Below are 12,908 nucleotides of genomic sequence, written 5' to 3' on the forward strand. Positions count from 1 at the left end.
TTGAGATATTTATGTATGTGATTCATTTGAATGTTTTAAAAGTATACTGAAAATGATTAATTAAATTTACATAAGCTTACCCTTATTTTCCTGTCTTGTCTATGCTTGCCGTTCGGTCTTAACCGTTCGGTTGTTCTCTTCACTGCAATGATCATCCATTTGGATGTGAACAGAGGGTGACCCCGAAGAATCTTTGGAGGAAGCCTTGCAAACCGTTCGGCCTGAAGACATTGTAAGACCATCCAGTCAATAGCTTTTAGATAGTCTTACTTGATTGTAGAACCGTTCGGTTTAGTTAGCCTTTTGTATAACCGTTCGGTCTAGATACTTCTTTTGTTGTACCGTTCGGTCTTAAACTGTTACCATGACCATTTGGTCTTAGCCTGTACTATGTATTTAGACTCCTATCTTTCTGTACAGTTTTTAATTCTGTGATATTTCTTATTCCTGACCCATCTAAGTGCTTATCTCCTACTGTTCTTTTTTATTATTTATGTTAACTCCTATAATGAATCATAGCTTTTATATAGATTTATTGGGATGTTACATTATTTACACATTTATCATTTTAGTAACTACTTTTTTAAATTTAAATAATTATTTATAATAAAAAATTTATTTTGTACAATATTACATATAATATTTTTTTATTTTAATAGCTAAAATTCATTTTATCTAACCAAAAATCCAAATTCTTGAATTTTGAATGTTTTAATTGATCACAAACCCGTTCGTATATTGTGCTAGTCGATACAATTTCGACAAAATAATAGTATACATAAACTAATAAACATATTGATATTTTGAGAAAGGATTTGTAACCTTTTCACCACAAGTTATACTACCAGTTTAGACAAAAACATGCATAATGTTTTCCAAAATTTAAATATTCATCTCCTGTTAATACTATACAAAATATAATATTTTATATAACTTCATTAATTCCTCCAATTTCATTTTAACTTAATTACAATTTTAGTTTTGTATATGCACGATCTTAATTATAGTATTTTCTTATTCACGTACAGAACACTTATTAAGACACGTAAAACGACATAATTATGACAAATATTCATGTATTTGCAGACAAAATTTTAGGAAGACATAATCATCCTCGTGAAAAGAGAAAGATGTTCATTCATCCATTTACAAGTTGAGTTTCAAAGAGAAATGTAAACTTTTGTGCCTTTCAATGAACCAATCAATTGATAGACTTTTGGATAGTAGAAATATCTTGCAATGGCACACAAATATCTGTCATTGCAATTTGCAATCAACCGACCAATCACTGTCTCAACCAAATGTCTCTGTGTGCATAACTTGAACTTACACAATATAGTCTGTATTATTTCAAATTTTGGGCAAAAGTGAAATCATATAAACCTAGTAACAAACACTTACTAGATCAATAAAGAAAGAATGGTTTAATGGAATTCAAACTTTCTCACTAATCTAAAGATTTGAGTTTCTTGAGTATTGTAAGCATTTTGAAGTAGTTCTCCATTGTAAACTCATTGAAAAAGAGAGCTAAAAAGTGATAAACACCAAATGGGAAAGGAATGAAGAGTAAGAAATGCATTTCTCTCTTCCATAGAAACAAAGATAACCTTATCCAAATGGGAGACAATGAGCCACCATAGATTGTTGAAATGAAACTATAAAAGGGAATTGTACACATTGCCTTAGCCCAAATTGGTGACTCAACATAGCAAGTAACTTTTACACTAAAATACAACTTATATAACCAAAATATCTGAAAGTTGGAGCCATTGATGGTTGTTTGTCTTGGTTCTTCTTCACACCAGCCATGGGCTTCACCCATTCCCACACTCTCGAAATGCACGACTGCAGAACACGTGAACCAACTCCATGCACGCATCATCACAACAGGGTTCATAAAAAACCCTTCCTTTACCACCAGGCTCGTCCTCTCTTTCATTTCCTCACCCCATGAGCCTCTTGTGGAGTTTGCTCGATACGTCTTCTTCAAGCACCATGCTTTTTGCCACCCTCACGACGACCCTTTTCTCTGGAATTCTGTTATAAGGTCACACTCTAATGGTGGTGACCCCAGAAGGGCTCTGGTCCTGCTCCGCTTGATGCTCGAGAATGGGGTGTGTCTGGATGCGTACACGTTTTCCCTTGCTATGAAGGCTTGTGGTAAAGTGGGTTTGATCAGAGAGGGAATGCAGGTTTGTGGGTTGCTCTGGAAAATGAATTTTGGATCTGATGTATTTTTGCAGAACTGTTTGATCGGGTTGTTTGTGAGGTGCGGGTGTGTTGAGCTTGCACGGCAGGTGTTTGACAGAATGCCTGACCGTGATATTGTTTCGTATAACTCGATGATTGGTGGGTATGTGAAGTATGGGGCGGTTGAGCGGGCGCGTGAGTTGTTTGATGGTATGGAGGAGAGGAATTTGATTACTTGGAATTCGATGATTGGAGGGTATGTGAGGTGGGAAGAGGGTCTGGGGTTTGCTTGGAGTTTGTTTGTTAAAATGCTTGAGAAAGACTTGGTTTCATGGAACACGATGATTGGTGGTTGTGTGAAGCACGGGAGGGTGGAGGATGCTCGGAAGTTGTTTGATGAGATGCCAGAAAAGGATATGGTTAGTTGGGTTACCATGATTGACGGTTATGCGAAATCGGGTGATGTTCTTGCTGCGAGGAGGTTGTTCGATGAAATGCCAAGGAGAGATGTTATTTCTTGTAATTCGATGATGGCTGGATATGTTCAGAATGGTTATTGCGTTGAGGCTTTGAAAATATTTCATGATATGAAAAGGGCAGCGAATGTGTTTCCTGATGATACTACCCTGTTGATTGTTCTTACAGCGTTTGCCCAATTAGGACACGTGGAAGATGGAGTTGTGATACACCATTATTTGATGAAGAAGGGATACTCTCTGAATGGTAAGCTTGGTGTTGCTCTAATTGACATGTATTCAAAATGTGGTAGCATTGAGAATGCAGTCTCAGTGTTTGAGAATGTTGAACAAAAATGTGTTGATCATTGGAATGCTTTGATCGGTGGCTTGGCTATTCATGGAATGGGTGAGATGGCTTTTGATTTTCTCATGGAGATGGGAAGGGTTTCAGTTATTCCCGATGATATAACATTCATTGGAGTGTTGAGTGCTTGTAGGCATGCTGGCATGTTGAAGGAGGGAATGATATGTTTTGAGATCATGCAAAAAGTGTACAAGCTGGAACCTAAAGTGCAACACTATGGATGCATGGTGGATTTGCTTAGCCGAGCAGGGCATGTTGAAGAAGCCAGGAAACTCATCGAGGAGATGCCTGTTGAACCTAATGATGTGATTTGGAAGGCTTTACTTAGTGCTTGCCAAATTTATGAAAACTTCTCTATAGGAAAGCCTATAGCTCAGCAATTGACTCAGCTATATTCATGCAGTCCAAGTTCCTATGTGCTCCTGTCTAATATTTATGCCAGTTTGGGCATGTGGGACAATGTAAAGAGAGTTAGGACTGAAATGAAAGAAAGACATTTAAAGAAAATTCCAGGTTGTAGTTGGATTGAACTGGGGGGAACTGTTCACCAGTTCTCTGTACAAGACAGGACACACCCTCATGTTACTGAGATTTATTCTTTGTTAAGTAGTTTGTAAATTCCTATTTTGAAGTTCATCCATGTGATATTATTTGAGGTGTGAAATGTGGATGAAAGTAGATTTCTTCTTGGAACAGCTTATTTCTGTAGATATGCTGTCCATGTAACCATTTATTCATGTTAACAAATTTAGCATGCATACATAATTAGTCTCCAATGTAAATATAAAGACAGAGACAACGAAAAGTTTTTGAAAAGTATACTTTCTAACATAACTCAATAGATGAAATATATGTGGATCATTTAAATAACTTGGAATTTAGTCAGGGAGTTTGGTATTAGTATTCTGTTATATGTGTTGTTCTGGGTCAGGTGTTATTCTTCGTGACTCTCATTGAATTGCTCAGGTGAAAAGTGTCACTGGAAGCAAGATTCTCCTTATACTGAAAGCCCATGGTATGACCTTTTCTATCATTGGCGGTTATGGTATTGTGTGTTACGTGTCTGAACTCTCAATGCTCACAATAAACCAAAAGAATAATAAAAGAATGAAATTTCTTTTATTGATGGTGATAAAATTCTCTTAATAAACAAAAGTAAACAATAATTGAGACCATAATCTTCTTCAATTACTTGAGAGCATAATCTTCTTCAGAAGAAGACGGTAGTCGCCTATCAATAAAACTTAATAATCAAAACATAACCCTAACAATAGACACTAGCTTTATTTATACTAATTATTTTGTGTCCATCTTATACTAAATATTTCCAATATATCTATATTTAATATAAATATCCCCCAAATATTTCCCTAGCATATATCTTTAATTATAAATATCTTATATTGAATATTTTTCTAGAATATATATTTATTTACTATAATTATCTTATATTGAATATTTTCCTCGAATATAGCTCTCTTTAGTGTAATTAGTTCCGCCCATCTTCACTACTACCAGCCATGACGGTAATTCTTCAACCGTTCGGCTCAAGTCCTTGGCTGCTTCCCACCTTTCGGCCTGATTGCTCCCTGCCTTCCACCGTTCGACCTGGTCGTTCCCCGTTGTCCATAGTTCGGCTAGACCTCTCCACGCCTTCCATTGTTCGGTGCCCTTCTACTCCCTCACTGCCTTTCACCGTTCGGCTACCGTTCGGCCTTTACGGTCAATATCGTTCGGCCTCACTTTCCTTCTACCTTTCTTCTCCTTCTTATATACTTTCCAACCCTTATCATTACCTCCCACCTTACATCATAACAATACACCCCGCTACAAAACAACCTTGTCTTCAAGGTTGGAATCGTGAACTTTAATCTCTTGGCTCCTCTTCATCATTGTGTAATCATATGAAGGTGAACTCTTACCTTTTATGGACATGGTACATGATCTAGAGGACTTACTCATTGATTTAATTATTGTTCTCAAAGGATCAAGTTTCTCCTTATAAGCTTTAATATCATGATCTGGCTGAGGAGGAGCACATGATTTGTTTCTTCATAATCTGAGATAGTATTGCTTGCCCATTTCTGTGAGGTTCCATTGTTGCCTCCCATTCACTTTCATGGAGTTTGAAGCATGTTTCCTTAGTATGTCCAAATCTTTTCCAATATGAGAAATATTCTACATAATTGCCTTTTGAAAAGGGTTTTCCTCCAGTATCTGATCCCTTGAATACCCTTTTTACTATTGTCATGGCAAAGCTTGTATTGGAGGTTCCACCATTAAGCATGACAACCCTCTGAGTTTCTTTTGCCTTGACAATGAAGCAATAAAGCAAAAACTTGTAATTACCCAAACAAGTCTAGTGATTGGTTGTTGTAAAATAAATTAACCAGAGTTACCCTTTTTAGAATGAGTATCTTACTCCCTACTTTTTTATTTAATAATAAGCACTTGGTTGTTTTATCGTTTATTTGGCATTTATGAAGGCATGCTTTTTTTTTTCTTTTCTCTCTTTCCTTTGAGGCAGTTCAATGTATAATAATGTTGTGTTTTTTTCTTTTATAATTGTAGGTTTTATTCATGATATCAATTGAGCCAGCTCCGATGCTTGAGGATAAAGAAAAATGGTTTGTTTCTATAGTCTATTGTCATCCAAGCTGTACATTTTCTCATTTTTTAATAAGTGAGCTTGAAGAGTCATCTGTTGATGATCTAGAATGAATTTTAGTTTAGATAATTCTAATGGTCTTTTTCCATGTGCTATATATTATGTTTTATGTTGTGCTCATTTTATATTTTTGTAAAGCCAGTAGTGTGTAATTGCATGCTGCAATTCTTCTACTATACAATTTTTGCTTTTGATGCTTTATTTATATTGAGATGATGTTGAATGGAAACCACATGTAAATTTGAAAGCATAACTTTCTATCTTGAATTGTATTTTTAGTTAGGTGCTATCTCCTATTAGTTGTATATCTTGAATTGTAAGTCATTTATCGGCTAGAAACTCATCTATTAACCTACACAAACAAAATTTCATACATTCTTTGCTCCTTTCCACTTCCTAGTTCATGAATAGGGCTAGGCATAGTTCAATGAACTGTATTGTAACTACAATTAACCATACTATGTTGTACTTAAAAAATACTAAACTTGTTTTAACTAAAAACTAATTAAACTATTTTATAGTACAGTTAAATCAAACTGAACTTTACACAGTTTGAGTACAGTTAACTACAACCACATATTTTTCTTCTAATAAAAAATTTCACCCTAAATTAAAAACCTTCTAACCTAGGTTTCGAGAGGCTGAGAAAAATGGGAAGACAATTCCATTCTTCCTTTGCCAAAATGCAGATTCAATGGATCAAACTGCATGATTGAAGCTACAAAAAGGGTTGATTGAGGGGCGCGAACCCTCCAAACGAACCCTCCAACCCCAACCCCACCCTTTTTCCAGTTCTGTCCCAGCAGAGAAGGTTGGGGTTTTATCCCATTTTGATGTGCATATGGAGGAATCATAACCAAGAGACGAGAGGCTTTCTGTAATGATCTTCCTTAAATCATCTTTTCACTTGTAGACCATGTTGTTGTTGTCAACAATCTTGGTTGTGTCAGCTAGGAGGTTCCTCTCCACCACACTCGCACAAGGAATCAAGCTCTACGAAAAAGGAAAGTAAGTAATTCAAACTAAAGTGTTTGGATGCAGAGAAAATCTTGAGCTAGCTATATAGGTATTGGCAATTTGAGAAGTTAGCTTGCTAGTTACCTTGAGTGCGTCACTGGCTTCGCTGAACGAGCCAGAGGAAATAGATTCGCCAAAGATGTACCAGTTCACTGAATTATACTATTGTAACTGAACTAAAAATTAGTCCAATTCAATTTCTTTGAACTATATTTTAGTTTAGTTCAGTTCACTTGAAATATTTTATAGTTAACTGCAATTATTTATAGTACAGCCCCTAGCAATGACAATAGTCACTAGTGAGCTCATATGACTAAAACAACTTCTCAAAGAACTTAAAATTTGAAGAAAGCTCCTAACTGCACCTTACATGTGACAACTAGGAAGAAGCATTGCTCATTGTCTCTAATCTAACCTTTCATGACAGTATCACATACACCAAGATATCATCACTAATTAAAGACGCTATCACATACACCAAGATATCACATTGGCAACATGAACATGAAAATAGGATTTTGTAGTCACTCCTAAATGGCAAATATAATCAGGGTAGTATATGTTGCATTTATTACCATTAGCAAATGAAAGCAACAACCAAGCACTATTTTTTCTGGGTTAAGAAAAGAAATCTTGTTAAGATCAAGTGAGGAGATCACAACGAATTTTGGGTACATCAAGTCCCTTCTCCTTAAATGCACCAACCTTTGTATTCTTAAACTTAACATGACAATGAATTACCATTTGAATGGATGTGCTATATTCATGAATAGAGGTGGGCAAAATGCAGTTCAGTGCATTGTACTATAAATAATTGCAGTTAACTATAAAATATTTCAAGTGAACTGAACTAAACTAAAATATAGTTCAAAGAAATTGAACTGAACTAGTTTTTAGTTTAGTTACAATAGTATAATTCAGTAAACCGGTACATCTTTGGCGAATCTATTTCCTTTGGCTCGTTCGGCGAAGCCAGTGACGCACTCAAGGTAACTAGCAAGCTAACTTCTCAAATTGCCAATACCTATATAGCTAGTACAGGATTTTCTCTGCATCCAAACACTTTAGTTTGAATTACTTACTTTCCTTTTTCGCAGAGCTTGATTCCTTGTGCGAGTATGATGGAGAGAAACCTCCTAACTGACACATCCAAGATTGTTGACAACAACAAGATCTACAAGCGAAAAGACGATTTAAGGAAAATTGTTATAGAAAGCCTCTCGTCTCTCGGTTATGATTCCTCCATATGCACATCAAAATGGGACAAAACCCTAACCTTCCCTGCTTGGACAGAACTGGAAAAAGGGTAGGGTTGGGGTTGGAGGGTTCGTTTGGAGGGTTCGCGCCCCTCAATCAACCCTTTTTGTAGCTTTAATCATGCAGTTTGATCCATTGAATATGCATTTTCGCAAAGGAAGAATGAATTTGTCTTCCCATTTCTCTCAGCCTCTCGAAACCTAGGTTAGAAGGTTTTCAATTTGGGGTGAAATTTTTTATTAGAAGAAAAATCTGTGGTTGCAGTTAACTGTACTCAAACTGTGTAAAGTTCAGTTTGTTTTAAATGTACTATAAAATAGTTTAATTAGTTTTTAGTTAAAACAAGTTTAGTATTTTTAAGTACAATATAGTATGGTTAATTGTAGTTATAGTACAGTTCATTGAACTACGCCGAACCCTAGTCATTGCCCAATGTTTTATTTTTGTTCTTAATTTTTCCATGACATTTTGTTTCTTATTTTTCACAATATTAAATTTCCTCCAATAACACAGTACATTGGGTGGACCATCCATTTTGTCTGAATACCCAATAATTTGAGTAGTTGCTTTATCTTCATAGACAAGGCCTTTTCCATAATCATTCTTAATATTAATATACTTCGGCATCCTTGCGACTGCATTCTATGGTCTTGACAAAGAGAGTTCAAAAATTGACTTGAAATAAATTGTTGTCTCTAGAAAGAGGAGGGTGTTTGAATAGCACTTTTAAGACCTTTTGGAAAATTTTCATTAGCTTGATGAATTAGGCACTGACGGGGGACGTCTAAAGATTTGAATTAGTTCACAATCTTTTCTTAAAAAAGGTTGCTTCGTATTGACTCCTGTAGAAAAACCACCATGAAATGAATGCATTTTTTGTTATGTTAGGCTGAAACAGAGTCTGGTAGTGATTAGTTGCAAGGCAAAATACAGGTCAAGTAAATGTCATTTTGGCAATAGGAGATAAAATATTAGTATAATCTTCACCATAGATTTGTATTTCCTATGGCAACAAGCCAAGATTTATAGCAATCAATGTTACCATAAGGTTTTGTTTTAAGTGTATGAGTCCACAAGCACCCAACAATTGATTTGCTAGCTGGAAGAGGATCCAATTTCCAAGTACCACTGCTTTGAAAGACCAGATCTGGTACGAGACCAGATCTAGTACGAGAGATAGTGTAGGGGAAGGATTTAGACATGACCTCCACTATATTGTTATCTGTTAAAGATGGGTCTCGTCTGAAATTTCAATCCTTGAATGACGTTAGTGTACCTCAAGAGGTGCTGGAGAAACATCATGAGTTATGGCATAGTCATCTGATGGTGATGAAGGAAGATTGACATTGGTGGGAAACTGATTAAATATCTTGTCATTAGAAGGAAACATCATTACCCTTTCAGAGAATGATGATATCCCACAAAGACACATTTGAGCTACCGAGGAGAAAGTTTATCTCGAGCATATGTGAGGTTATGTATAAAACATGTCTAGGAAGTATGAAGGAGATTGTGAAAAAGGATGAAGTGTGGAACTTGATCACTAAGGAGAAATGGTGGCATTCAATTAAGGAAAATGTTTCAAATTTGACAACAATTTGACAAGACACGTGTCATTCTGTTATATGTTGTTTTAAATGATTTTTTTAACAAGTTTAATTTTCTTTTCGAAAGCGTTTTTGGAAAGAAAAATGAGCCAAAACCTGTTCGTGCCTTCACTTTTGTGAAATTCATCCCTACGAAACTACGAAACTGTCTCACCAGTTTTTCCATTCTCCATTTGAAACTCTCATTCCGCCATCGAAGTCGCCACCATCCACCATTGTGAAAATCGTGCATCGGTCCACCGTTCACTCTGCCGCTACTGAAGTCACCCACCGTCCACCGTTTTGAAAGTTGTGCTTGAGACCACCGCTCTCTCTGCCTCCACCGAAGTCGCCCACCGTTCATCGTTGTGAAAGTCGTGCTTGGGTCGCTCGTTCTCTCTAGACGAACATGTGTGTGTCGAAAGGTTTCGCTTTTTCATTGTTTATAGGTGTTAAACTTAGAGAAGATTAAGCTAGAAAACTGTGTCTCCTCTTGCTGGAGAACTTTCATATATATACAACTAATTACAATCTGTTAAGTTGATTTTCAACCCACTAAATAAGCTAAACTGTCATATATACATTTACTACAGCTAATTATTCTAATTAAGAGAATAATAGTTACAAATAAATATATAATTGCATATCTTTGCCATTCATTCTGTTGACATCCCCCATCAAATTGATGCTGGTGAATCTACAAGCATCAATTTGCCAAGTAGAAAATTATGAGGCTGGTGTGGCAATGAATAAGTGAAAATGTCATCTATTTGAACCGATGTGGAGACATGTGGTAGATTGATGATTCTATGATCATACGCTTCTCGGATAGAATGGCAATCAACCTCAATGTGTTTCGTCCGTTCATGGTAAACTCGATTTGCGACAATCTGTATGACACTTGTGTTATCAACATGCAGTGGAGTGGGTTGTACTTGAGACAATCCAAGCTCTGTAGGAAGACCACGTAGCCATATTATTTCAAAGCAAGCAACAAACATTGCGCGATATTCTGCTTCAGTGGAGGACTTGGAGACTGAATCTTGTTTCTTACATTTCCATGAAATAGAAGCATTCCTTAGGAACATACACAGCCAATAGTTGATCTCCTAGTGTCTGGACAACCAGCCCAATCAGCGTCATTATAAGCTTGGAGTTGAAGAGATGAATTACCAGGAAAGAATAAACCACGACTTGAGGTGCCAAGGAGATATTTAATGATACGCTGAACTGCTGAAAAATGGAAGTGTCTTGGAGATTGCATGAACTTACTAACCGTGTGTACAACAAAAGAAATATCAGGGCGAGTGATAGTCACATAGATGAGACTACCAACTAGTTTCCGATATTGAGTGGGATCATCAAGAAGCTCTCCTTCATGTCGTCTATATTTAACATTAACTTTCATTGGAGTGTCAACAGGGGTAGCATTGGTGAGTCCCGCTAGCTGGACCAAATCTTGAATATATTTATGCTGATTTACAAAAATGCCTTCAGGATGGTAATGCACCTTTAAACCCAAGAAATAATTGAGATGGCCTAACTTTTTCATGTGAAAATTTGAGTGCAACATTTGTTTGATTCTAGAAATAACATCTTGATTAGAACCAGTGACCACAATGTCATCCACATAAAAAAGAAGTATGACGATGCCTTTAGGAGTCTGTTGAAGGAAGAGCGATGGATCATACTGACTTTGATTGAAAGAAAAACCAAGAAGAGTGGAGCGAAACTTTTCAAACCATACTCTTAGGGCCTGCTTTAATCCATATAAAGAGCGTTTCAATTTGCAAACAATATTCGGGGAGAGAGTTGACATACCACCAGAAAGTGTGATGTAAACTTCCTCCTTAAGGTCATTGTGGAGGAATGCATTTTTGACATCCATTTGATGTAATGGCCAAGATTTTGATGCAGTAAGAGCAAGGATAGTGTGCACAGTGGTCATCTTGGCAACTTGAGCAAAAGTCTCGTCATAATCGAGGCCATACTTTTGCTTATTTCCAAGCACAGCTAGTCGCGCCTTGTACCGGTCTATGGAGCCATCCGAACGCAGCTTTATAGAGAACACAAACTTGCTGCCTAAAGGTTTAACAAATGGAGGACATGACACTATATCCCATGTCTGAGTTTCTTCCAAGGCGAGAAGTTCATTTTCAATAGCTTTTTGCCAACATTCATTCTTCATTGCCTGTTTATAAGAAGAAGGAATAGGAATATATGGTAATGTTGCTATCATGGAACAAATATACCTTTCTAGGGGCTTACTAATGCGTGAACTGTGTCGTAAAAGAACTGGTTCTGGTTTTGGAGCTTGTACTGGATCAATGATAACGATCTAAAAACCGTTATTTTCATACTTAAATTTGATATCGAAACACACCCTTTATGGCTTAGAATGAGCTTAAAATCAAGTAAAACACTTAGTTGAGTCATGTGAGAGTGAAAAATTAGTTTTAGAGATATTATGCTTGTTTTTACATTGTTTTGCAGGGTTTCAAGATGAATTGAAGATGAAAGTGAAGTAAGGTGGACTTAGACCCGTGAAAGAGGAAGAAAAAGGATGAAAAGCAGGGTCAAGTGAACCGCTGAGCGCCAGAATGGACCGCTGAGCGTCCAGAGCGATCAAGGGCAAACCGCTTAGCGACAAAACTGACCGCTGAGCGGTCCAACGACTATAGGGGAAACCGCTAAGTGGTTTACTTAGGTGCCTGGGCGATTGTCTGTTTTTATTAGCTTAGATTCTGTAATCTTTCTGTTATCCTTTTGGCTTATATATAGCCCTAGTGCGAATCAAAACTCAATCTTTTGGCAGAGAGAAACGTCTAGAGCTGTTCCACACACCTTGGAGGAGGTTCCTTGGATGCTTAGGCTTCAATATACCAAGTTTAGGGTTATTTCTTCCGTTCTTCCGTTATATTTCATCTAGTTTCACCATGATAATGGTGAACTAAACCCTAAGTTGTTGGGGAACAATGTAATCTTTTGAAACTCTCTTATATCAAAATTCTTATCTTCTTTATATGCTTGCATATGCTTATCTTTATCAATTGTTGGGTTCCTTACCTTTGCTTAATGCTTTTATCGTTTAACTCATTCGGTAAATGTTGTTTGTCTTTATTGATACGAGAACGTACAATAATGTCATGAACTGGGGGGAATTCATTGATTATGCTAATACCGCCTAGGAATAGGGGTAGGACGATCGATTGTATTTTCCTTCTGTTTATCATGCATTATTAATTGCTAGGGGAGGCTAGGGATAACAAGCCGGTAATTAGTAATAGGCTCTTTTCGCCAAGGAATTGGGTTAAGGGTAGACCAAGAAAGTTTGCATGAAAATATGATAAATAAGCGAATAAGATAAG

At 36.7% G+C, this 12,908-nt stretch overlaps 1 protein-coding gene across 1 annotated transcript; it reads left to right on the forward strand.

Annotated features, from left to right (window-relative positions):
• The first annotated feature begins 1,604 nt into the window (after positions 1–1,604).
• LOC106773644 (pentatricopeptide repeat-containing protein At2g45350, chloroplastic) lies at positions 1,605–3,835 on the forward strand. Its single transcript, XM_014660373.2, has one exon. It carries the CDS (start codon positions 1,773–1,775, stop codon positions 3,627–3,629), a length of 1,857 nt encoding a protein of 618 aa, XP_014515859.1. The 5' UTR covers positions 1,605–1,772; the 3' UTR covers positions 3,630–3,835.
• Positions 3,836–12,908: the final 9,073 nt, after the last annotated feature.

Source organism: Vigna radiata, chromosome 9 (assembly GCF_000741045.1).
Source record: "Vigna radiata var. radiata cultivar VC1973A chromosome 9, Vradiata_ver6, whole genome shotgun sequence".
Taxonomy (NCBI): domain Eukaryota; kingdom Viridiplantae; phylum Streptophyta; class Magnoliopsida; order Fabales; family Fabaceae; genus Vigna; species Vigna radiata.

Excerpts from the sequence above, each read along its gene's own strand:
- LOC106773644 (XM_014660373.2), top strand. The coding sequence starts at position 1,773 with ATGGTTGTTTGTCTTGGTTCTTCTTCACACCAGCCATGGGCTTCACCC.